Here is a 23920-nt window from a genome sequence, read left to right on the forward strand (position 1 = left end):
GCGTGCCAAATGGTCAAAACGAGCGTTTTAAGGGTGTGCATAATTAACAAAGCAGCGTCATCGACCACGTCACTTGGTTGTTTCTTAGCCTGAACTGTTCGCATGATTGAGGTAGGAAAATCCAACCACAAGCACTGCGAGCAGTTCAGACGCCTTTCGATGTACTCGATTAATCAAATAAATAGCGAAGATGACGTAGGATGCGAGCGGCCAGGGGGCATCTTTACAAAATAGCGAGCGCATGTTTTGTTCGCTCTCTCAGACATAGAGGTGTAACAGACCGCAAAGAGCGAGCGCTCAATTTAAATAGCCGGCCCCTTTTTCTGAACGAGCGAGCGCAAATAGCATCCGGCTCTGAATCAGGTCCTCGGTCTGTGACATGGCAATTAGGAGCTGATTGGCTGGTACCTTATCTCCGTTCACATTATCTCCATCCATGGCTTAGTAAATAGACCCCTCTGACACTGGAAATCATTACAGATGTGTACTATTAGCCCTAATAAATGTACTGTGTGTCCTTAAGTTGTGTTAAATGCTTTCTAAAAGCATATTTGTAAAAGTAGTGAAGAATGATAGAAAACAGTATTTTTTTGGTTAAAATAAACAGTCTAGTCAAATTTGGGGTACTTGAAAATGGGTGCTAGGATATTTTTGTGTCTCTAAAGTGCACTTTTAAAAAAAAAAGGGAAAAATCCACCTGCTGCATGCACCTGCAATCCTAAAAACACCTAGTCCATCCATACAGCACCCTAAGAAACCTATTTTGCTCGTTTTTATCCTTGTGCCCCCACTTTTTTTCATTTTGGCCCCAGATTCTGAGGTAAAAAAAAAAATGGGGTCTGATTTGTCCTTTGGGGGTGGGGATGGTCCAAAGGGTTCTGAATAATTTCCCCACATTTGCACCCCAAAATAGAGATTTTGCACTTTTTTCCGCCTGCCATTCAATGCACTGTTTCACTGCATTGATTTCCGCTTAGGCAAAACGTCCTCGAATTGAATTTGGAGATGAGACGCAAACAGGTGAAAAGCGGCAATAGGTAAAACTTTTTCGCCAATTACGGCTTTTCGCATCTAATAGAATCCGGCCATAAGGTGACTAAAAAGAAGCACGAAAATTCTGCATCTTATGAGAGTGTGGCAGGCATGTCACAGACGTGTCACCAAAATGGGTTGCAGCCAAAAAGGTTGAACCGCTGACATAGGCATAATCAAACGGAGAAACTGCATCTGCCATAGAGCAGATACAAGTTGTTTTTTTTTTTTAATTTAAAGCATAATTTTTATTGAAAAGCATCAAATACAGCCATGTGAAGAAAAAGAGACAAATCATCAAACCTCCAAGTACAGTTTAAATTAGGACTAATGTCCCAAATAACATAATTCAACAATAGTAGCTTACACAATGCATTCGATATCATTTTAACAATGAATAGGAAAACAGAGAACCAATGAAGAGAAAAAGTGAAGGAGAAAAGAAAAGTAGGGAGAAGAGGGGGCCACAGAGTCAGGGTATGCCCAGAGAACGTAACAAGTGTACAAACAACAGAGCATAGTAGTATCAGCGGAGGAGGTCACAAACAAAAATTTTAACCTGGATGACAAACCGACCAGATTAAATAAATTAAAACCCTAGCCCTGGGGATGGAGGGGAAGACCACCGGCTTAAATATATGAAATATAGAAATTAAGGTAGGACCTAAGCTGAAGCCTCCACCTAAGCCTTTTACAACCTGGGTGGAGAGATCGATGTATAAATACACCAACTATCGCAAACACGCTCAAATTTGCCCAGTGTATCATGCAAAGTGCGGGTTATTCTTTCCATATTAACAATTTACCATATTCTAGATAAAACCATATGCATAGGGGGAGGAGAGGGCTGTTTTCAGCACCTAGCCAGAGCACTTCTGGCAACATGGAGAACATGAAGAACAAGTTTATTGGAAGAAGCACCTGGGACCTAACAAAGCCATCCATGGGCTAAGGGTAACCAGTCTTTGGAAAATCTCTCTCAAAAAGAATTTGATACTAGCCCAATATGGGCGAACCTTAGGGCACCTCCACCAAATGTAGATGAAGTCTCCCTTCTGGCCACATCCCAGTCAGCATAAAGGAGAGGAAGATGGATAGATATTATGCAGTCCAGAGGGCACCAGATACCACCTAGTATATATTTTTTACGAGTTTTTCTTAATCAAGGAAGAAATGGACAACTGAGATACAATTTGTCTTATGTTCCGTCATGCATCCTCTCCCAAGAGAGGGGGAAATCCGCCTCCCAGCGACTTTAATGTGGAAGAATAGGGTCTGGACCAGAGGACTGAAGCATATTATATAAAATGAAGATAATACCTTGTCTCTTGAAAGAATAATAACATAGGGCCTAGTCAGACCTCACTCAGGAATTACTAACTTCAGCGCACGCTATGAGACCTCAGGCGGTGTCTGGTATCGCAGTGGCTAATTTATGCACGCCCATGCAACAGCGTTGAAACGCACTGGCACGCCTCCGTTTGCCCGACCACCCTCCGTCACCACCTGTCAATCACTCTGCGTCGCCTCTGCAAACGCAGTTCCTATCGCAATTGCTAGTTCGCGTACTGCTATGCATACGCAATGCGAATTAATCGACCGACTGTGTGCGTATTAGCAATTGCGGTTGTTGCTGAATCAGGCCCATAATCTCTCTAAAGGTGTTAAACATCTAAAGATGGATGGTCTAGGCAATGAGGTTAGATAGGACAGTAATTGCAAATTCTCAAAATATATAGGTCCATGAATGTGGTATTTCTGAGATAGAGAATCTATCATATACCAAGACATACCCTCAATGAGATCCATAAGGAATCTAGGACGGACATGTAGCTGCCGCCAGGAATGTGATCAAGTAGCCAAGGAACCTGGTGGGAAGTCTGGATTATCCCAGAGAGGGGTAAGGGGAGATGAGAGGTGATGCCAAACTGACGGGCACCATGGAGCCAAATAGAGCAGGTAAAATTAGTAGCGGTGTTAGAACCTGGACACCCCGCCCCGAACAAGTTAATAAAAGGAAAGAGATTAATGAGGACAACTTAGCGTCATCCATTTCTATCCGTACCCAGGGTAAACTGATGAGAGGGGAAAACCAGGTGAGTGCCTGGCTCAAGTGAGTGTCATAATAATATTTCTTTAAATCAGGAAGACCTCTGCCGCTACCAAATGAGCTTCTAAATAAAGCTTTTAGGCTGGGAGGTTTAGGCAACCATAAAAAATTGCATATCTCCTTCTGCACCCGACACGGGAATGCGCACAGGAATGGTTTGCATTTAATAGATGATCCTAGGCAGCACATTAATTTTCACCACCACCAATCGACCTCTAAATTATTTTCTTACGCCAGGCCCGAAGGTCAGACTCAATTGTGGCGAAAAGAGAAGGGAAGTTTTCTTTATACTGAGACCTGTATGAATCAGTGATAAAGACACCTAAATATCAAATTTTTTAGTATGCCAGATGAAATAAAAATTTCGGGCCAGCAGTGATTTAGTATCCGTTGTCATGTGTAAGGGCAGGGCCCCTGTCTTTAAGTAGTTTATTTTATAGCCAGAAAAGGAGGTATAGGAGGACGCAAGTGCAAATTTTAATGGCACGAGCGATGGTGCATCTAAAGAAGCACTAAGCAGTAGTTCAACGTCCACAGAAGCTGACAGTGGGTGTCTCAGTCCTTGTACATTCGGATGCACACATCTACACCAGGAAAGGACTTTGCAGCGGCATTAGCATAAAGATGCAGCTGCTTCTGCTTCCAAATAAGAATCGGTCCCTATGCCACTTTGTAGTGCCCCTTAGATCACATTGTCACTTTGTAGCGCTCCTTAGATCACATTGTCACTTTGTAGTGCCCCTTAGATCACACTGTCACTTTGTAGTGCCCCTTAGATCACATTGTCACTTTGTAGCGCTCCTTAGATCACATTGTCACTTTGTAGTGCCCCTTAGATCACATTGTCACTTTGTAGCGCTCCTTAGATCACATTGTCACTTTGTAGCGCCCCTTAGATCACATTGTCACTTTGTAGCGCTCCTTAGATCACATTGTCACTTTGTAGTGCTCCTTAGATCACATTGTCACTTTGTAGTGCCCCTTAGATCACAATGGGGCAGATGTATGAAGCTCTGGAAAGTGATAAAGTGCAGAGTGATAAACGGACAACCAATCAGCTCTCAACTGTCATGTTACTAGCGGTGTTTGAAAAATGACAGGTGGGAGCGGATTGGTTGGTCGTTTATCACTCTGCACTTTATCACTTATCACAGCTTCATACATCTGCCCCATTGTCACTTTGTAGCGCTCCTTAGATCATTCTGTGGCTTTGAATCACATTATGCCACATTGTAGTGCCCTGTAGATCACATTATGCCACATTGTCACAGTTCAGTGCAACACTCACCTAGGGCCTGATTCAGAGATGTCGAAAAGGCCAATATTTACGCAGTTCAGCGATTGTTGGTAAACTGTGCATGTGTCAAGGTACTTTACCATAGTCACTCGCAGTGTGATTGTCAGGCATGGAGCGTTCGGGGCCGGTTAGGGGGAGTGGCATAAAAAAATGCAGGCTTGTCACAACAGTTTTCAGGTCATGGCACAGCCTACGTCTATGATCCCATGCGCAATAAATCCCATGAGGCTCTGGCGTCTCAGTTACCAGGGCTACTTTCGTGCACAGATTACTCTAATGACCGATAATCGAATGATCTGTGACCGTTGCTGCATCTTTATATGCAGTTGCTTGGATTTGCAAAGCCGCAGGTGGGCGTCTCAATACAAATCCCGGCAGCTACACATGCCGGGGCAGGGCATTGCAGTAACGCTCGGCAGCACATCACATTCTACTGAATTGATCTCTTGATATTAAATATCTGCAAAATAGTCCTAAAATAATATTTTCATGGCAGTACATTAGCTCTACACTTTCCACTATTTCAATTGGCCTAAGCCACAGGTTCTCAAACTTGGTCCTCAGGACCCAACAAAGTGCATGTTTTCCATGTCTCCTTACAGAATACAAGTGAAATAATTAGCTCCACCTGTGGATATTTTTAAATGTATTAGTAACGACTACACCTGTGCACCTGCTGGGTGACCTGGAAAATATGAACTGTGTGGGGTCCTGAGGACAGAGTTAGAGAACTACTGGCCTAAGCAATACACTTACAATATGTTAGTCTAGACCACGGGTTCTCAAACTCAGTCCTCAGAAACCCAAACAGTGCATGTTTTCCAGGTCTCCTGACAGAATCACAATTGAAATAATTAGCTTCACCTGTGGATCTTTTAAAATGTGTCAGTGAGCAATGAGTACACCTGTGTACCTGCTGGATAACGTGCAAAACATGAACTGTGTGAACTGAGGACCAAGTTTGAGAACCACTGGTCTAGACTGCATTACACAGTTTCATCAATGGCTAAAAACAGAACATGATAATATTAATAATTATAATATCTATATACATCAGTAATACAACACAGCCAGTGATGTCTAGTACAAGCTAGTTTACACTATATTATTTATTTATTACCAGTTATTTATATAGCGCACACATATTCTGCAGCGCTTTTACAGAGAGAAAATTTTCCATTCACATCAGTCCCTGCCCCAGTGGAGCTTACAATCTATATTCCCTATCACATGCTCACACACATACACACTAGGACATACTTGCCGACATTCAGCTCCCTCCTTCCGGGAGGGGGCTGAATGTCAGCTTACAGCGGGGGGCGTGGCTGCACTATAACGCCATTGCGGGGGCGTGGCCAGTGCGGGCCGGAGGTGTGGCCGCGAGATCGCGTCATCACGGCTCCGCCCCCTCATCACAATGCCGAAGTAAACGGCATTGTAAAGCGGGGACAGGGCCACGATGACGCGAAAATCGGGAGGCTCCCGGCCAAATCGGGAGGGTAGGCAAGCCTGCACTAGGGGTAATTTTTGTTGTTAGCCAATTAACCTACCAGTATATTTTTGGAGTGTGGGAGGAAACTGAAGTACCCGGAGGAAATCCACGCAAGCACAGGGAGAATATACAAACTGCACACAGTTAGGGCCATGGTGGGAATTGAACCCATGACCTATATTACACTATGCTGTAGTACATTTGTCAGCAGTATTTTCCCTCCATGAATGACGTTACTGCTGTAATAACTATGCTCTCCGGGGGCCTCTGCCTTCTGTAGTCTGGGTGGGATACGTTGAATATTCCGCCCTGAATCGCACCAGGCAGCAGCTATAGTTATTTGGGGAAAGGACGCCTTCTCTGTTCTCCCAAACCCCTCTTCCGCCCAGAGAGGGTTACTATCCCCTGTGTAACCCTGTAACTCCTGGTCCGTGCAGGAAGCCACTGAGCAGCAGCCGCAGTCACCGTGCTATGAGGGACCGGGAGGGTTAATCTTCCTGGGAAGAAGCCGCCAATGGGTTCGCAGGAAAGGCGGAGCTGGGGGTGACTGCGCGGCAGAATCGAACGCAGAGACAGAGCGTGGAACTCGGGTAATAAGTCTCGGGTAAGTTGCAGTTTCTTCTGTGTATCACATGTGACGTATACTGTATATATCCCATCGCTGCAGCATGTACTACTGTATAGGGTTACTATTGCAGCGTGTAACCAGGGTGTGGGTGACTGGATCTGCAAACAGCCCCTATAGACAGCAATGTACTGAATGGATTATGCCTTCTGATCCAACCCAGCCCTTTGTCCCAGTCCCAGAGCCGACTGTTCTATGTTGTTTAGTAATGAAGTAACTGGTAGCGGACTGACAACCAAGACGATGTAAACAAAATAAATTCAACTTCCCCTTTTTTTTTTTTCTTAAGTAATGTTACAGCTTTTGCATTGTATAATGTTACACTGATTAGCAGGGTACATTATAGTGTATACTTAAAGTAACATTGTGGGTGGGATGCATCAATGCTGTTTTCGGAGGTTTGGCTGCTTACCACATAGGCACCAAGCTCCATAATGCATTCCAGGGCTTGGATGTCATTGGTTATGCATTAAAAGATCTACAGTAAAACGGTAGACAATGTCTAGATAGACACCAGATGTTAGACAGGGACAAAAGGTCAACACACTAAATGTTTACATGTAAGAAGATTGACAGGGTCATATGGTCGACATGCATATGTTTGGCATGAAAATGGTCGATGTGTGTGGTTTTTATTTTTCTAACCCTCATCTTCACCCTAATCCTTCCGACCTATTGCCTGTCTAACATCTGGTGTCTATCAAGACATTGTCTACCTTTTTACTGTAGGTCTTTAGACCGGATCCCAAGCCATTTCGGGCGGAAGCCGTTTTTTTTTTCCAATTATCTAGCGCAAGGGGCCTATCTACAAGCAGTGAATAGTGTGGAGAAGTTGCCCATAGCAACCAATCAGCTTTTAAGTAGCATTTATCAAGTACAGTCTAGATTAATAGGTAGGAGCTGATAGCGAAATCAGCGTGAACCCCCCCAAAAAGATGCAGAAACATTGGGGATCAATGTAGTAGTGCTGTAATACAACTGTTTGGGGTACTTAAGGTCGCACAATTGCCGCTAATTCGCGTATTTGCACATGTGGTGAAGAATAGCATAAAACAGTATTTTTTGGAGAAAATAAGTAGTCCTGTCAAATTTGGGGTACCTGAAAATGGTTGCAAGCATCTTTTAATGTCTCTAAAGTGTAGTTTTAATAAAATTGAAATTCCTGCCTCATAAAAGCACCTGCAATCCCAAAAACACTTGACCCCTTCTTAAAGCACCCCAAGAACCTTATTTCGCTAGTTTGCGAATTTGTCCCCCCACTTGTACCTTTTCTGCCCCAAAATTCAAAGTACTTTTTGGGGTGTTTATTTTTCCTGGAATTTTTTGACGCAGTTATCCTTTGGGGGGCTGTTCCAAGTGGTTTCCTCACTGAAAAAAAAAATTTGCACTTCTTTTCTCCTGCTATTCAGAGGCGAATCTTTTTTGGCTATTACATTGCATGGACTTTCCGCGTACGCGAAAAGCGGATGGCATTGAATACGGAGATAAGTTTCCGCCTGGCGAAAAGTCGCAATCGGTGATACTTTTTCGCGGATCTTGGCTTTTCGCTTCTAGTTCAATACGGCCCATAGTGGTCTATTCATTATTTTAATTTCTACAAAAGCAAGGTAAAAATAATTTTTACCTACTGTTGTAGAAATTACGTTTTTGCGGCCATTCATTATAAAGATAATGCAGGAGATATCACAGATATCTCCTGCTTACCTTTCTCTCCCGATGTGGCCCTCAGTCCACCATACACTAGTATGTGGATATAAATTTATCAAGCTCCGAAAATAGAATATATTCGGAGCATGACTGCGGGAGCATTCGCCATCTTAAGATGGCGTTTGCTTCCTCACATCCGCTCCTTCCCTACGGGAAGGAGTCCTCGGTTGCAAAGAGGGATCATTCCTCTCCTGTCTGACTCCTTACGCCGGAGCTTTGTGCGCCAGCCTGACCTTTAGTTCACGCAGGCGCACTAGCATTGCCGAGTCACACTCCTAAAGGAGCAGTATAAACATTCGGGGGGACAGTTGATTTTGGGATCAGCTGTCTCTGCACCGGAGCAATGATGAATTGTTTCGCTGCGAGCAGGAATGTTAATTATCGGGATCAGCCCAGACCCCAATAATTAGCATAATGAATAGACCCTATAAACACTTTAGTCCTGAGAGCTGTAGTAAGCAGAATAATATTAACTTTGAGAGGAGGTACCTTTTAACATGTTGTTTAAATTTGGTCTTCAGTACAATCTCCGTTTTAATGACACCCTAATGGTGTATACACACGGTCAGATTTGATGAACGATTGAATGATTTTAACAACGATTTGAACGATTTCAGACAGTATTAAAATTATTGAAATCGTCAAAATCTGACTGCAAACACAGTCGATGTCAGAGATCGTTATCTGAGGTGCGGGAACGCGCATCGTTCATCGATGCATGCCCTACATGTCAAAGATATGAACGATTTTTACAATAGTTATCGTTCATATCTGATAAGAAATCTGACCGTGTGTATGCACCATAAGTCCCCCTAACCTGTTTTGTCCCCATTTCTACTTTTTTCTGTGCCTAACGGTGTCTGCTATTTCCATACGGTTTTCCCAGTCTCTTTTGTGTGCCATCCATGCAATAACAAGATTGATTTTCTTACTTGCTACTCTTCATCCACAGAAGCACTCTGGGCCTGATTTAGACACGCTCGCAAGCCTTATGCGCTCGCAAGCGGGTCGATGGTGGCCCAGTGCACATGCGCACGACGGAGCAGGCTCCGTCGTGCGCATGTGCGAGACCCGGATAGCAACGGGCAAACCGTCTCTCCGGGTCTCGTACCAAAGGGGGCGTGCTGTCGATATTGAGTGACAGCACACCCCCTTTGGTGGGCGGGCCGGGGGCGTGGCTGCCCAGACGGAGGCGTTCCCATGGGAACGCCTACCGTCTGGGGCCGGCCCCACTGACATCACAAGTGATGTCAGTGGGAGTGCTTTCGGCTCTGTTAGAGCCGAAAGCACTCTTGGGCTTGCGGCAGCGAGACCCTACCACAAGGGTCTCGTCCCAAGCCCGATGGTGGCGATGGTCTTGACCATCGCGACCATCTTCCTGGCCGCCCGCTATAGCTGTGGGTGGTCTCCCACAGCTATGCGAGCGGCCTGGAGGCCGCTCTAAAATAACAGAAGACCGGCCCTGATTCAGAGCAAGCACTCTGTCAGAGCATTCGGCTCTGAATCAGGCCCTCTGTCCCTACCCTGATGCGCCCATGTAGCCTAATTTTATATTGTTCACTCTTTGCTATAAAGCTATCAACAACACCCACACACCCTGTTTTTTTCTTTCGATGAAAGATCAGCAGAACTCAGATCTAAGCATTGTTATGTAACACTGATGCTGATTGGGCAGAACCATAGATCTTTAACAGAGACGCCAACAGCTCACCCACTGATAATAAGTGTACATGAAACACAGGAGATTCTTCATATACTGTGCATTCCAAAACTATTATTGTTTTTAAAAAACAAATTGCATTTTATGTGTGATCTGTACATTTTGAGCCTATTGGAGCATACACACGGTCAGATTTGTCAGATGAACGAGTGAATGATTTCTGACTGCATTAAAATGAATGGAATCGTCCAAGTCTGACTGCAAACACATCAGATGTCAGATATCGTTATCTGACAAACGGGAACGCGCATCGTTGATCGTCCATCGTTCAGGTATGTCAGATATGTCAGATTTTCCTTCAGATATGAATGACTGAACGATTTTTAAATCGTTATCGTTCATATCTGAAGGAAAAATCTGACCGTGTGTATGCACCATTTTTTTTTATGTATACATAATTACTTAATTTCTTATTATTATTAGGTAATTTATTATAAATTTGTTACAGTGTTTGTCAAGAGTACAGAAAGATGTCTTCAATTTTGCAAAGTGTTAGCTGGAGGAATCACAATATTTTGGAAAATATTGATGAGTTAGACAGTCCGCAACATGACAAGTTCAGGAAAATGTCCTCCTCAAGCTCCCTTAATACACTGCGCATGTCCCTAAGGAAGAGGATGCCTCTGAAGCAGGTTGAAATCAACATAAATGCCATGCCTGATTGGGATAGAGTGGGAGTGAAAGAGAAGCAGCGCCCCCTCAAGTCCATGACAGTTACAGCAAAGAACATGTTTGGAGCCATGTCACAGGTAAATTATAATTCTACTGGGCAGTGTTTATAAGTAATGGTTTAGATTGCTCATTGTTATGCATTGTACAGTAATACAAGGAAGATAGATGGTAATAACCCTGAGCATATAACACGATTGTTGGAAATGAAGATAGCAGTACTGAGAATACAGGACTCAAGAACATGTATCTATAACTAATCCCACACGATTTTATAAAAAAAATATACATATACTGTATATAAAAAAATATTTTGAAACACAATATCGATATATCGGACTATCAATGTTCGGAACATCGTGATTATCACAGCTTTGATCTACCCAGCGGCTGTTCTTCTGAGCAGTCGCAGGTACACACTGGGGGGCTGAAGTGTGTTAATTTACACTTCCCTGGCGGTTGCTCCTCTCTGCAGATGCCAGGTCCTGCCATGCTGACCGATCAGTAGTAATCAGCAGCATGGCAGTCACAGGGGGAGGGTGGGAGATTATCTTCTGGCAGCCGCCCAGTGTGCATTTCTGACAGGTCACATAATTTGCGGCCATGTCGGTTAACGCACTGCCTGGTTTGGTAAATTTTGCTCCCTCCTGGCAAAACAACCACCCCCCACCCCCACCCCCCAAAGACGTTTCTCTGTGCGCTCCTCCGGCACGCGCACTCCCGAAAAAGATGTGAGGTTTCGTGATGCAGTAATGCCCCTTACACATTATGCCACACTGTGCAAGCCGGGAGCAGTTCTGTATTGAACCAGGCTGATGTGATACAAGCAGGAAGGGTGAGTTTTTATACCACCTCTCCGGTAACTCTTTTTGATGCATCTCAACATAAGAAACCCCACATCGCTGTGCTGTGGCTATGCAGGATATCACTTAATGCAGAGGTAAGTGTCAGGATAATGCATTTTCCCCCATATCACAAGGAGAAAGCTGATACTTTTTAGCAGGGCTTGACAAATCCCAGTTTTGCAAGGGTCCACCTCCTTTTCTGCTACAAGCTTGGCACACAGAGTTCAGATGACTGCATGTTGTGCTCCCCCCATCACCAGTATGAGGGGAAGACGGTTCGGGTTAGGCACTAGGGGGGAGGTTAGGGTTAGGCACCACTAAGGGAGGGTTAGGGTACTTACCTGCCACAGTCGGGATCTTCATCCTGTCGGGCATCCGCTGTCAGTATTTCAATCCCGAATTTAAGTACTAGTCTAAAAATTCAATGTACTGTATTGCCATACATCTGGAGTGTCCAAACTTTTTTCTTAGAGTGTGTATTAAGGAATTTACTTTGGACAGAGGGAAACAAAATATTTCTCACATCCTCTTGGCAATTAGGTAAGGGTTCTTTGCTGAGAAAATACTATTTTAAGAAACCCTAAAATTATAAAAATGTCTTGAATGTATTTTGATTGATTTAGATTTCAATTTTACTTTAATGAGATACAATATATGCAACACAGCAGTATCCCCAATTCATAATATGCCATACTGTATTACCCCCAGTTCATAATATGCCACACAATAGTTAGTGATTGTAAAATATACACTATAGCGCATATTTACATGCTACAGGCAGTGAGGGACTGATCGTGTCCTGCAGGACATGCTGTGTGTGCGCCGCAGCAGCTGGTCCAATAACATCCTGAGCATCTCCCAACCAATCAAAACGCGTGACCACGTCTCCTCAGCCAATCGCTGCCTGAGACCTTCATCCTTCCATCGCTGCCTGAGACCTCGATCCTTTCATCCCTGTCCGCCAGCATGCCTCTCCGCTCTCCAGGCTCTGCATCCGGCATCCTCCTTAACTGCAGTAGCATTGTTGGTGTTACTGGGCCTCTCCAGCAGCCTGCGCTCCATCCCAACTCCTCTATGCAGCTCTCTGTATGCAGGCGGCCGGGGGGGTGCACACTGTGCGGAACACAAGGGAGCTGGAGACGAACAACAGTGACCTGGCCGGGGGTTCCCAGCAGAAGGAAAGAGGTAACCACTACCCTCCGTACTGCCCCAATTGCTATCTTGACTCCCTCCCTACCCCCAGCGCTGCCTTGGATCGATATTGTGCCGATATGACATTTCTGGCCGAATCTGAACAACATATCAGTTAGATTGTTCATTGTGTACGGCCATATTGCGCACTCCCACGATTGCCCGGGCGATATTGCATACGGCTTTGTGCAAGGTAATGAAGGACGGAACGAGGGATTGTGCCGTCCTTCACCACATTGTTCTGATGTGTACCGTTGATACGATATATCGGCCTCCATATCGTCCGGGTACACATTGCTCCAGTGTGTACCCAGCTTTATTCCCCTCTACCCCGACTGCTACCTGCCCCCAGCAATGTTCAACTGCTGCCTCACCCCCCATAAAATGTGATGGGACCCAGAAATAGAGAGTAGGACCCCAAGTTTTTAAAGTGAGGGGTCCCTGGGACTCTCATATTTTTTTTCGCTCTGCGTGATCATTACCCCTAATTCATAATATGCCACACTGTATTACCCCCCAATTCATAATATCCCACACAGTATTAGCCCCTAATTCATAAACTGCCTTGTAGCAGTACCCCAATTCTTAATATACAGTGTAATGCTCCAAGTTGATATGTCACAGCATAATGCTCCCAATTGATTATCTGCCATACAGTAATGCCCTTAATTGATGATAGCCACAATCAGTCATGACCCATTATATTCCAGCCTCAGACCCCCCCCACTGTAATTCCCCTTTATTTGCTCAGCACCCCTCATGACCTTGCCTTAACTTCGTCCGCAAAGTAGGGTGTCGCCATCTCTTTCTGTCAGGCTCCTTTGAGTCCATCCATGGCCACCTCAATGATTTCCGTCACACTTGCGGATTACTCAAAGGGGGCGGACTGGAGGCTTTGCTGCAGAGAGCCGGCCTGGCAGTGACGTCATCATGCCAAGTGGGATTCCCAGGGCTGGCGTACACTAACCCCGGACAGAGCTGTCAAGAGGAATCCCAGACAAGGGCCATATTTCAGCAGAGGGTGGGATGTAGTTTGGCCGCCCTTGCCATACATGCATCAGATTGACAGGTTGATTGTTAGAGGTGATAGATTGATAATGGGGAAGAGAAGAATAAATGACTACTGAGTATGAAGTTCTGCAAATAGATATAACAACACTCTTTATAGACATTACATAAGTCATTTCACAGAAATATCTTCTACATTTGTTTCTAAATATGTACACTAGACAACTACAAAATGACAATAAAAAATAGTAATCACATTACGTAAAGATCTGGTAAGAAGGTAAAACGTACATGTTTGTTTTTAACACACAGTAAAACTAAGGGATTCTGCAGGTATGCTAGTGTGAGTGATGGCCGACTTTATCAGGAATGTAGAAAGAAGGGAACAAGCCACACAATGTTAGATGCCATTCTGTTTGTAAATAGCTTGAAGAATAACTTGTAGATCAGAGAATGGCTGGTAGCCATAGTAGAAATATTTATCATTCTCTTTTTTTGATAAATAAAGGAATTTAGATCGATAGGCTTCCTGTGTAGAGTAGATCTAAACCTTCAGGTGAGCTTTAGCTGCAATAATCAATAGTCTGTGATCATAGTATGAAGGGGATAGGATCAGATGTGTTACAGGGAGCTGCTGTAAATGTACAAGGAATTTACCTGAAATACACATTCCCTTCTGGCCACTAATGCTACACTGTAGTACTTCACATGCATAGGAACTATTCTGAACTTTTACAAACTTCTCTTTTATAATGTGGGAATGTGCAACTTGGTGTCGTTATCCCAACAATGGGGACTCCATCCCATACTATTGACGTGCCACGGGGAAGGCTCCTGGTGCGTAGTGCTATTGGCAACTTTGAACACGACTTGTGTCTGGTCTCTGTTCTATTCCCCCAATTTAATTCAATTCACGATGTGAAAGTTCCAGCATAATCCTATTGAGGTAGTGACAAGGTGGAAAGTTGCCATGAGGGTTGAATATGTTTGCATTTCAAAGCGCATAGCTTCTCACATAAGGGCCTTTTATTTTAAGTGGCATTTCACAATGCAGAAGAACCGGGTCACATGGAAGAGTCCCACCCCCCCACCCCCACCAAGACCTCCCCCAGCACTATCCAAGAGGCCAGACACCAGATTTTTATAAGTTATGCGCAAAAACCACCCGCAACCTATCTGATCATTCTGCACAGTACCTACACAGGAAGGCAGTTTGTGGCTCTCCAGCTCCTATTGAACTACAAGACTCAGCATGACTTGTCAAGCTATACTGTGAATTGTAGTCAAACAGCTGAAATTCCCCTGGTTTTTCTTATATTGCATACAACAGCATAGTACATGAAAGAAGCCAGCAGGGTCACAGTGTTCTACATTTTTAGTAGTTGTAAAATGACTGCCCTTAAAAATATGAATATAAACTGGAGAAAAGTTTCTAGAGGATACTAACGTTTATACAGGGAGAGGTCTTTTGAGTTCCCTCAGCTAACAAAAGGTTTTCTTGTATGCCTTACAGTCCTCTACTGTCAGTGGTTTCATGTTCCCAAAAGGGATAAAAGAAATACATAAAACATATTTATCTTCATGAATACAATAAGGAAAAAAAATTATATACTCCAATGAAAATAGTGAGATTAGCTCCTCTCTCCACTTTCTGTAGAGAAATGTTCTATCCAGCATAGATTGTTCCCGCTGAGACCTTGGGCGGGACGATGCAAAGTATTTATGGAATGTCTCCGTTATTTTGATTATAACATATTTGTAGAAGTCTTTTTACCGTCCAACATCCTGTGCAACCTTCTAGGATCTGCAACCAGAGGAAAGATAAGAATGTCTGCACAAAGGATGTCTGCACACTTGTCTCAATTGCAATGTAAATGTAGTTATCTGCAATGCACTGTCATTCAGCCCAAAACCAATATTTTCTGTTTGTTGATTTATAATTGCAGTTCTACTTCTGATCTTGAAGTGTCCTTCTCACGCATACTACAATGGGATTTAAATTTCAAACATTTTTCATTCGGGATTGTCTATTATGTGTTCTTTCAAAAATATAAAGAAACTTTTTGTTTATACTGTAGTTCACCATTTTATACTGTTCACCAGTTTATACTGTAGTTTAATGCTTTATATTTTCTACAGAGACTTCAGACACCTGAACTGGCCGTCTGACTGTAATAAAGGAGTTACTTTTGTAGCCTGACCAAATATAGGGGTCGCTAGTTTTCTTCCATAAGACAGTCTTCTGGTATTCACATGCTTTATATTAAAATAAACTGGCCTCCAATCATCTAAATCGATCAACATCGATATTGTGTTTCAGGGGCTAAGGGGTCTATTTACTAAGCAGTGTTAGGAGAGAGTGAAAGGTGATAAGGTGCCAGCCAATCAGCTCCCAACTCATTTTCAAACACAGCCTGTGAGATGGCAGTTGGGATCTGATTGGCTGGCACCTTATTACTTTCTTATCACTTTTCACTCTTCTCTATCTCCTAACACTGCTTAGTAAATAGACCCCTTAATCACACATTTACTAACAGATGATTTTTTTAAGTGTTTGTAAATATGCGATTTAGACCGTGAAACAACATCGATTTTTATCAATTAAAATCAACCTTTTTGTAAATTTACCCCCTGGTGTTTAGTTTGGTCAATTAGGTGTATGGACAAATTTGCAGATGGAGATGAGAGACTGTGTGGCCAGCACTATTTATTTATTATCAGTTATTTATGTAACGTGCACATTCCACAGTGCGGAGACAATATTTCAGTCCTTCACACCAGTACCTGTCCCACTGGAGCTTACAATCAATATCTTCTTACAGAAAGGGACACACAAGTATTTATTCATTACCAGTTATTTATATAGTGTTTTACAGAGAATGTTTGGCTATTCACATCAGTCCCTGCCCCAGTGGAGTTTACATTCTATATTCCCTCCCTCATGCATACACACTAGGGTTAATTTTTGTTGGAAGCCTATTAACCTACTAGTAGATTTTTGGATTGTGGGAAGAAACTGTGGAGTCCCCGGAGGAAACCCACGCATGCATGGGGAGAATATACAAACTCCACGCAGTTAGGGCCAGAGTAGGAATCGAACCCATGATCTCAGTGCTGTGAGACAGTAATGCTAACCATTACACAATGAACACACCGCAGTGTTCTCCCCAGGCTGTTTTTTGCGGGTGCACCAACCGGCACTTTGGGAGCTTGCAAGTGGGGACAGTATCTGGGAGCTGTATAAAAAGGACCAGATCCTACAGACTTTGCAGTTTTTTCATAATCAGATGACTGGGTCTCTAATAAGAAGAGGGGAATTAATATATAAAATGTTGTTATTTCAAGTTTAAATCATTATAAGGTCAGGGTTTAAAACATTATTATTGCGAAGGCCCCCACCCAGCTACTTCTTGACGCCACCCGGCTGGAAAAAAATTCTGGGGAGAACACTGCACAGGCAAATATTTTTAACAAACCGTATAAACATAAATGGTCAAAACACAAGCAACTCAGGTATTATTAGCAGATTGTATAGGTGGTAAATACCTCATCCATCATATTACAATACATTCTATAAAATTCTTCCACAAGCACTCTGACTCCCATTTTGCATAAAATAACCCACCTCCCCAATGTGCTAAAAAAAATTCCCACATGCCTATCGTACCACCTCACATGCCAACCACTTACGACCCAGACTTCCCCTAATGTAACTCTCACAGCTAATTTAAAACTAGTCAAAATATCTTTATATCGAGGTGTATTAATTATTACAAATAGTTTGCAATACATTCCCCCCCACAATCTCCTGCATTTTTTACTGTTGGGATGAGGATGACCTACACGCTGGGACAGATCTTCAGATGCCAATCTGGATTTCTTTTGTCTAAATAAAGCCCATCAGGAATCTGCACATGTGTGCGTAGGACCCCTTCTGTGAATTTGTAGAATGGATCCTGCATACTCGCATGCAGCCCCCTCTATGCCTCTGGTAGATTGACATGTAGAGACATTTAAGAGGCAGGGTGGCCGGCGTTCCGGAAAACGGGGTTGTCATGGCCCTGTTTTCCAGAGCTGGCAAGGCCAACGACTGTCCTCGGACGGTTTCCTGGCCTCGCAAGCCAGCCAGCCAGCCTTAGTAAGCTAAGGCTTACTCACCTGGCCGGGAGACGTCCACCATCATGACCGATGGTTGCGATGGTGATCCCAGCCTGCGACCTCAGTCATATTGCTGGGATTGCAAATGCAGCAGGGGGTGTCGTACAGCTCCTGCTGCATTTGCATATTGGCAAGAATGGAATTGCAAAGCTGCCACTGTCCGGAGCCAGCAGCCTGCAGAGGAAGGAGGGTGAGCAATGATGCAGAATACATTTTACACACCACCTCTTCTGAAGGGATGTGGTACGTGGACTCTCTGCAGTGTGCAGAGGAGATCATGTGATTCAGAAGCCACTATGACTTAATTTTTATGTATCTTTATCTATATCTGAAGAGTGACAAAACTTGTCATCACATTGGAATGTAATGGCTGTTGGTCTGATCTCTAACTCCTCCCACCAGTGTCAGTGATGTTACTTTGAGAGAGCCTCCGAACACTTCTGTGATTTCCCACATTTACTCATCACATACAGCCTCATGATGAAAAACTCCCGCTAATCAACCAATAAGAAAATCACAACATTAACCACAACCAAAAATGTATAACTGTATAGAAGAAAGAAAAAGGGATGCACAGGCCACATACAGGGAGAAAAAGTGAAGATGTCTCTAAAAGAACAATAGTAAAGATGAAAATAAAAAGGTACTTCTTGGGATAAGCTATAGAATATGATCTAGAGCGGGATGCATCAATAAGAAAAATGTGGGTTTGACCGCTTTTCTCATATGCACCAAGCCCGCTTGGTTGCAGTGGGTAACCCACAGCAGCCTATGGGCTTCTGTTGAGAGTGATCTGAGAGAGGGATCCAATCTGATCCCTCCCAGCACCCCCCCCACAACACACGTGTCCTTCTGCGCAGAAGGACGCCGGATGGGCTTCTGAATCATAGACCCGGAAGCCCCTCCACCGCAAAGGGCCGCTCTTATAACAGAGCGGTCCTTTGCAGGTATAGTCATGCATACCAGCGTTACCAACGCCGGCATGCATGCGATGACCGGGAGAATGCATCATGCCCCTAGTGCTGATAAGAGAAATGGGCAGGAGAGAGCTGAATTAAGAGGGAGAGAAAAACAATGGGCATACTCGTAGTGCTGAAGGGAAGTGAGGCAAAAAAGGCAGCGCCAGGGACAACATCTAGTAAAGCAGAAGTTCAGTCTTATTTTCTCTGCTGTCTTATAAAACACAAAATGTCAGTGGAGCACATACACTATATGGACAAAAGTATTTGGCCACACCTGTTCATTGAAGCACCTCAATTCAATCGGACCCGTTGCCACAGGTGTATAAAATCAAGCACCTAGCCATGCAGTCTCTATTTGCAAACATATGTGATCTAAAATGGGTCGTTCTGAAGAGCTCAGTGACTTCAAGCGTGGTACTGTCATAGGATGCCACCTCTGCAATAAGACTGTTCATGAAATTTCATCCCTGCTTTATATTCCACGGTCAAGTGTAAGTGATATTATTAGAAAGTGTAAGCATTTAGGAACAACAGCAACTCAGTCACGAAGTGAAAGATCTCGTAAATTCACAGAGCTAAGGCTAATGGTGCGTAAAAGTCGCCAACGCTCTGCTGATTCCATAGCTGAGGAGTTCCAAACTTCCACTGGCATTAATGTAAGCACAAAAACTGTGAAGTGGGAGCTTAATGGAATGGGTTGCCATGGTCAAACATCTGCATGCAAGCCTCACATCACCATGTCCAATGCCAAGCATCAGATGGAGTGCTGTAAAGCACACTGAAACTGGACTGTGGAGCAGTGAAAATGTGTTCTTTGGAGTGACAAATCACACTTCTGTTTGGCAGGCAGATGGGCTAGTCTGGGTTTGCCAGATGCCAGGAGAATGTTACTTGCCTGACTGCATTGTGCCAACTGTGAAGTTTGGTGGAAAAGGTATAATGGTATGGGGCTGTTTTTCAGGGTTTGGACTACGCCCCATATCTCCAGTATCTTAATGCTTCAGCATACCAAGACATTTTGGACAATGCTATGCTTCCAACTTTGTGGCAACAGTTTTGGGAAGGCCCTTTTCTATTCCAACATGACTACATTACAGTACACAAAGCAAGGATTATAAAGACATGGTTTGAGGAGTTCGATGTGGAAGAACTTGACTGGCCTGCACAGAGCCCTGAGCTCAATCCCGTCAAGCACCTTTGGGATGAACCGGAACTGAGATTGCGAGCCAGGCCTTCTCATCCAACATCAGTGCCTGACCTCATAAATGTTCTACAGAATGAATGGGCACAACTTCCCACAGACACACTCCACAATCTTGTGGAAAGCCTTCCAAGACGAGTAAGCTGTTATTGCTGCAAAAGGGTGACCAACTCCATTTTAAAGTATATCTATTTGAATACAATGTCATTACAGTCCCTGTTGGTGTAATGGTCAGGCGTCCGAATACTTTTGTCCATATAGTGTAGCTGGGCCAAAGTATTGCTCGGCCGTCTGTGCCCACCATTGCAGTTTTATGCCCTCTTATGATCAGATCCCACATGTACTCCAAGCCTTTCTACAGGCAATGCCACATGCCCATACACCTAATACTAGCAACCACTCATTAGTGACTAATCACTTAAATTAATGTTATTAATGGCAGTGTAAAAATTGCTTATCTTTAGTATAGAACCCAGGACACTGCACTACCTCCTACTCTGATCAGACTTGCTGTGTGGCCTCCATGCCTTGTGCAGTTGAGGTCCCAAACATAGTAGCCCACTGTTTCCGTCACATTCATTCTTATTTGGTGCTTGATAACCTAAAGCATTAGACCAAGTCAGCATAGGACATAGAGCTGGGGGCTGCCGGTGACTCAAGGATGCAACTGACCATCACGGGTCTAGATCCATCTCACACGTACAACAATGCATAAGACTGATCGGTAGCACCTGAGTTTTTCATGGAGTTAATGCAGTTTCTGCTTAAGGCTTTCACTGTAGATGCTGTTTATAATTCTAAAATGAGAAATAATGAAAAAATAACTCTGGCTACCAAATCAGTGACTCTATTTGTTGTGTGCCGCGAATGGCCCAGTTATGCGGACATATGGTGCAGCACAGTGCTGCCAGCTTGATTCTTCGTTAATAACTGCTTATCTGAAATCAAGAATTAGGAAATACACACTGAATATTAAAGTGTTAATTCTAAACATAGTATATGGGAAAGATTTCTGGACTGCACACCCTAAATATATATATAATGGGAGGTGCTACCTGATGAGACAAATTGCAGGCACAAAAACAGACAAATCTCAGGTGCACAACTCCAAATTATTAATAATATATAAATGCAATAAAATTTTGCAATCAATAGAGGTTTTTAGCATAATCTTGGCCAAGGTTATGGGCCTACCCACCATATCCAGGTAACCTCTGTAGGGTAGGTCCCTAACATACTACGATTCAAATCCAGAGCGCAGGACACCCCCAAACTAGCCCAGCTAAGCTGCCCCAGGGCACCGCCATAGTAAGAAAAGTGCAGTGTGAAAGCGATAGTTAGGAGCAGCTACTGCTGCATATAAAGAATGAAAATAAAAAGTGAGGTACATATATAATAAACTTAAATTAATTCTAAACATACCTGTAGACAGTGAAATACTTTTTATGTGACTGGAATCTATCCTATCTCTTTAGAGAAAACAGACACACTGGAAGATTTAGGGAGCTTGCTGAGCATTCTGATATCTCTGTCACTACATAAGGACTATTGAACAGTAACACAAACCTTGGTTCCCCGATTTGTTCCCTGACTAAGAGCTGTGGGATATTGTAGATCTATGATTTATTTTGTTCCTGCATTTTGCCTTTAACTTTTTGTGTGCTGAAACTACTGATGGTCTTAACTTTTGTTGTCCTATGCGTTGGAAGTTATGTTGAATATTGAAGACTAAAGCACTTGAATATATTGAGATTCCGTATCACAAGCGCTCTTTCCTGTGGAAAGCATATTATTTTATTTGTAACCTTTCGGGGATTGATAGTATCTGTCAGAACCGCATTAAATTGTATATATTGAAGTCTCTGCTACAAAGGACTGAGTGAGGAAGTAATCCCTTAAGATGTTCAGACTAGCAGTGCCTTAGCAGACCCATAAAAGGGAACAGAAGCTGCACAAATTGCTTTCTGGACTAAAAGCAGCCAAGCAAAACCCAGCTGTGGGATTATGGGATATCTCAGAAACTTTTACACAGCGAGGAGAACAATAGAGTTCTTGCTAATGAAAAGAAAAGTTATAATGCATTGCATAAGTGGACCATTCTGACATTCCAAAATGTCAGTAGTGCCATGGTCTACTGCTAGTAATTGCAAACAGTGATCCTTCTATTAAATGCATACACAAACACACCAGACAGTATTGTGGCATGGCAAGAAAACGTGCGCTTATGAGACTCTTGTTTTGTTTTTGTTCCTCATATTTTTGTGTACACAGTGAAAGCAAAGGAGCAGAGTCCAATTAAGCAATTGAACTATGATAACCAAGAATGGTAGATTATACCCCCTAGAGTTGGGTTCCAATGTATTCCAAATTTTCCAGGCGATTCAGCATCCACTGGCAATCTGTAACTCATTGGACATTATTTATTAATCTGCAGCGATAACACATTTTCTATCACAGCAATACAAAACCTATTATCGCTGACCATTATTATGGAAATATCTCCGAAGCAGCTGAGTGATTCTGGTTGGCAGTGAGACGGGGCAGAGTGCAGAGTCTCCGAAAAGGCTCCCAAACTCCCCCATTACAGTCCAGGTTTTAAGGATATCCATGCTTGAGTCCAGATGGTTAAATCAAATTGACTGAGGTCCTAATGAAGTGTCCTGTGCTCAAGCATGGATATCCTTAAAACCTGAACTGTAATGGTGGAGTTTGGGAAATTTTGGTTAGGTGGATCAGTGCCTTCATGACCTCAAGAGGTTTGTGGTGGCTCCAAGTGATCTGACAAGTTTAGTTAATGATTATCCAATCAATTTGGAACAGGTTGGGCACATGCTATGGTATGGAAACAAAAACACTTGAATTAATGGCGCTACATTTCAAAACAGCTCAGATTTTAAACAGTGAATCACCACATCACAAATGGATACATATAACCAAATAAAAACCTTGTAAGCGCTCAGAAGATCCAAAATATAGGAATAGTCCCAAAGTATAAATGCAGCTGTGATGTTTCCAATGTAGCTGTCCTATACTTTCATGGTATCATATGCAGACTTTCATGGTAAGAAAAACAGATAGATATAATATGATGATTACACAACTGTAAATGTATTAGCAACTATAGAAACAGTCCACAGAATCCCAAAGATGTGCTCTTTGAAGAATTTCATATATACACCCTTATGCATATACAGAGTGGAGGTGCATAGAATGATGCTTACTAAAGGCTTACATCAATCAAGTGTGTTGCAGACTCATAAAGGTTTCTTTCTCCACATTCTCCGTGTATTTTTCCCCCACATCAGGCATATGCAAAAAGAGAGACTCCAAATGTATATAAAAATCACCTTTTTAATGGTATTTGAATATATACTGTAAGAATTTAACATGTGAGAGATCCATTCATACCAGATGGTATAATCAAGAATGGTACACTTCCAAGATGGTATGGAACCCGGGTGCTCATAAAGGTGTATATCAAGCTGGCCTTATGAGTATGAAATATTCCCACTGTCACTCCACTCCACTTCACTATGTGTTTCGACGCTCACTGGCGTCTTTATCAAGTGGAGTGGCTAAAAATATACAGTTGGTTCATATTAAAAACATCCTCTTTTTAGTTTCAAAACATTTAAGTTTAAAAAACTTTTCCGTAAGTAGTGAACTCACCCTTTAACAGGTACACACGGCACTCGCATCTACGGCGCCATCTTGTCCACACTGGATAAAGTTTTATAGGGGCAACATCACGTCCCATGTGACCAGATGTTAAATAACAAAGTTTTATTAAAAAAAAATAAAAACTTTAGATACCAGGAGAAACTCATATTCAGTGTTCCATAGCAGCTGATCAAATGATCACATTATATAGAAAAACTGAGCACGGAGCACTTGTATAGAGTT

The 23920-nt window shown here is 43.1% G+C and overlaps 1 protein-coding gene across 4 annotated transcripts in view; it reads left to right on the forward strand.

The window, feature by feature from the left end:
* Positions 1-23920, forward strand: part of PIMREG (PICALM interacting mitotic regulator) — an 88737-nt gene that overhangs the window by 48454 nt on the left and 16363 nt on the right. For 2 of the 4 annotated variants that reach the window (XM_088449458.1, XM_088449459.1), the window contains exon 2: positions 10432-10732. In XM_088449458.1, the coding sequence (XP_088305584.1) occupies positions 10454-10732 (279 nt within the window). In that variant the 5' untranslated portion in view covers positions 10432-10453. Of the gene's footprint in view, positions 1-6358; positions 6536-10431; positions 10733-23920 lie in introns of those variants that run through there. The other 2 variants (XM_088449461.1, XM_088449460.1) reach the window with 2 other exon arrangements.

This window comes from Taudactylus pleione, unplaced genomic scaffold, assembly GCF_031769625.1.
Source record: "Taudactylus pleione unplaced genomic scaffold, aTauple2 ptg000485l, whole genome shotgun sequence".
NCBI lineage: Eukaryota > Metazoa > Chordata > Amphibia > Anura > Myobatrachidae > Taudactylus > Taudactylus pleione.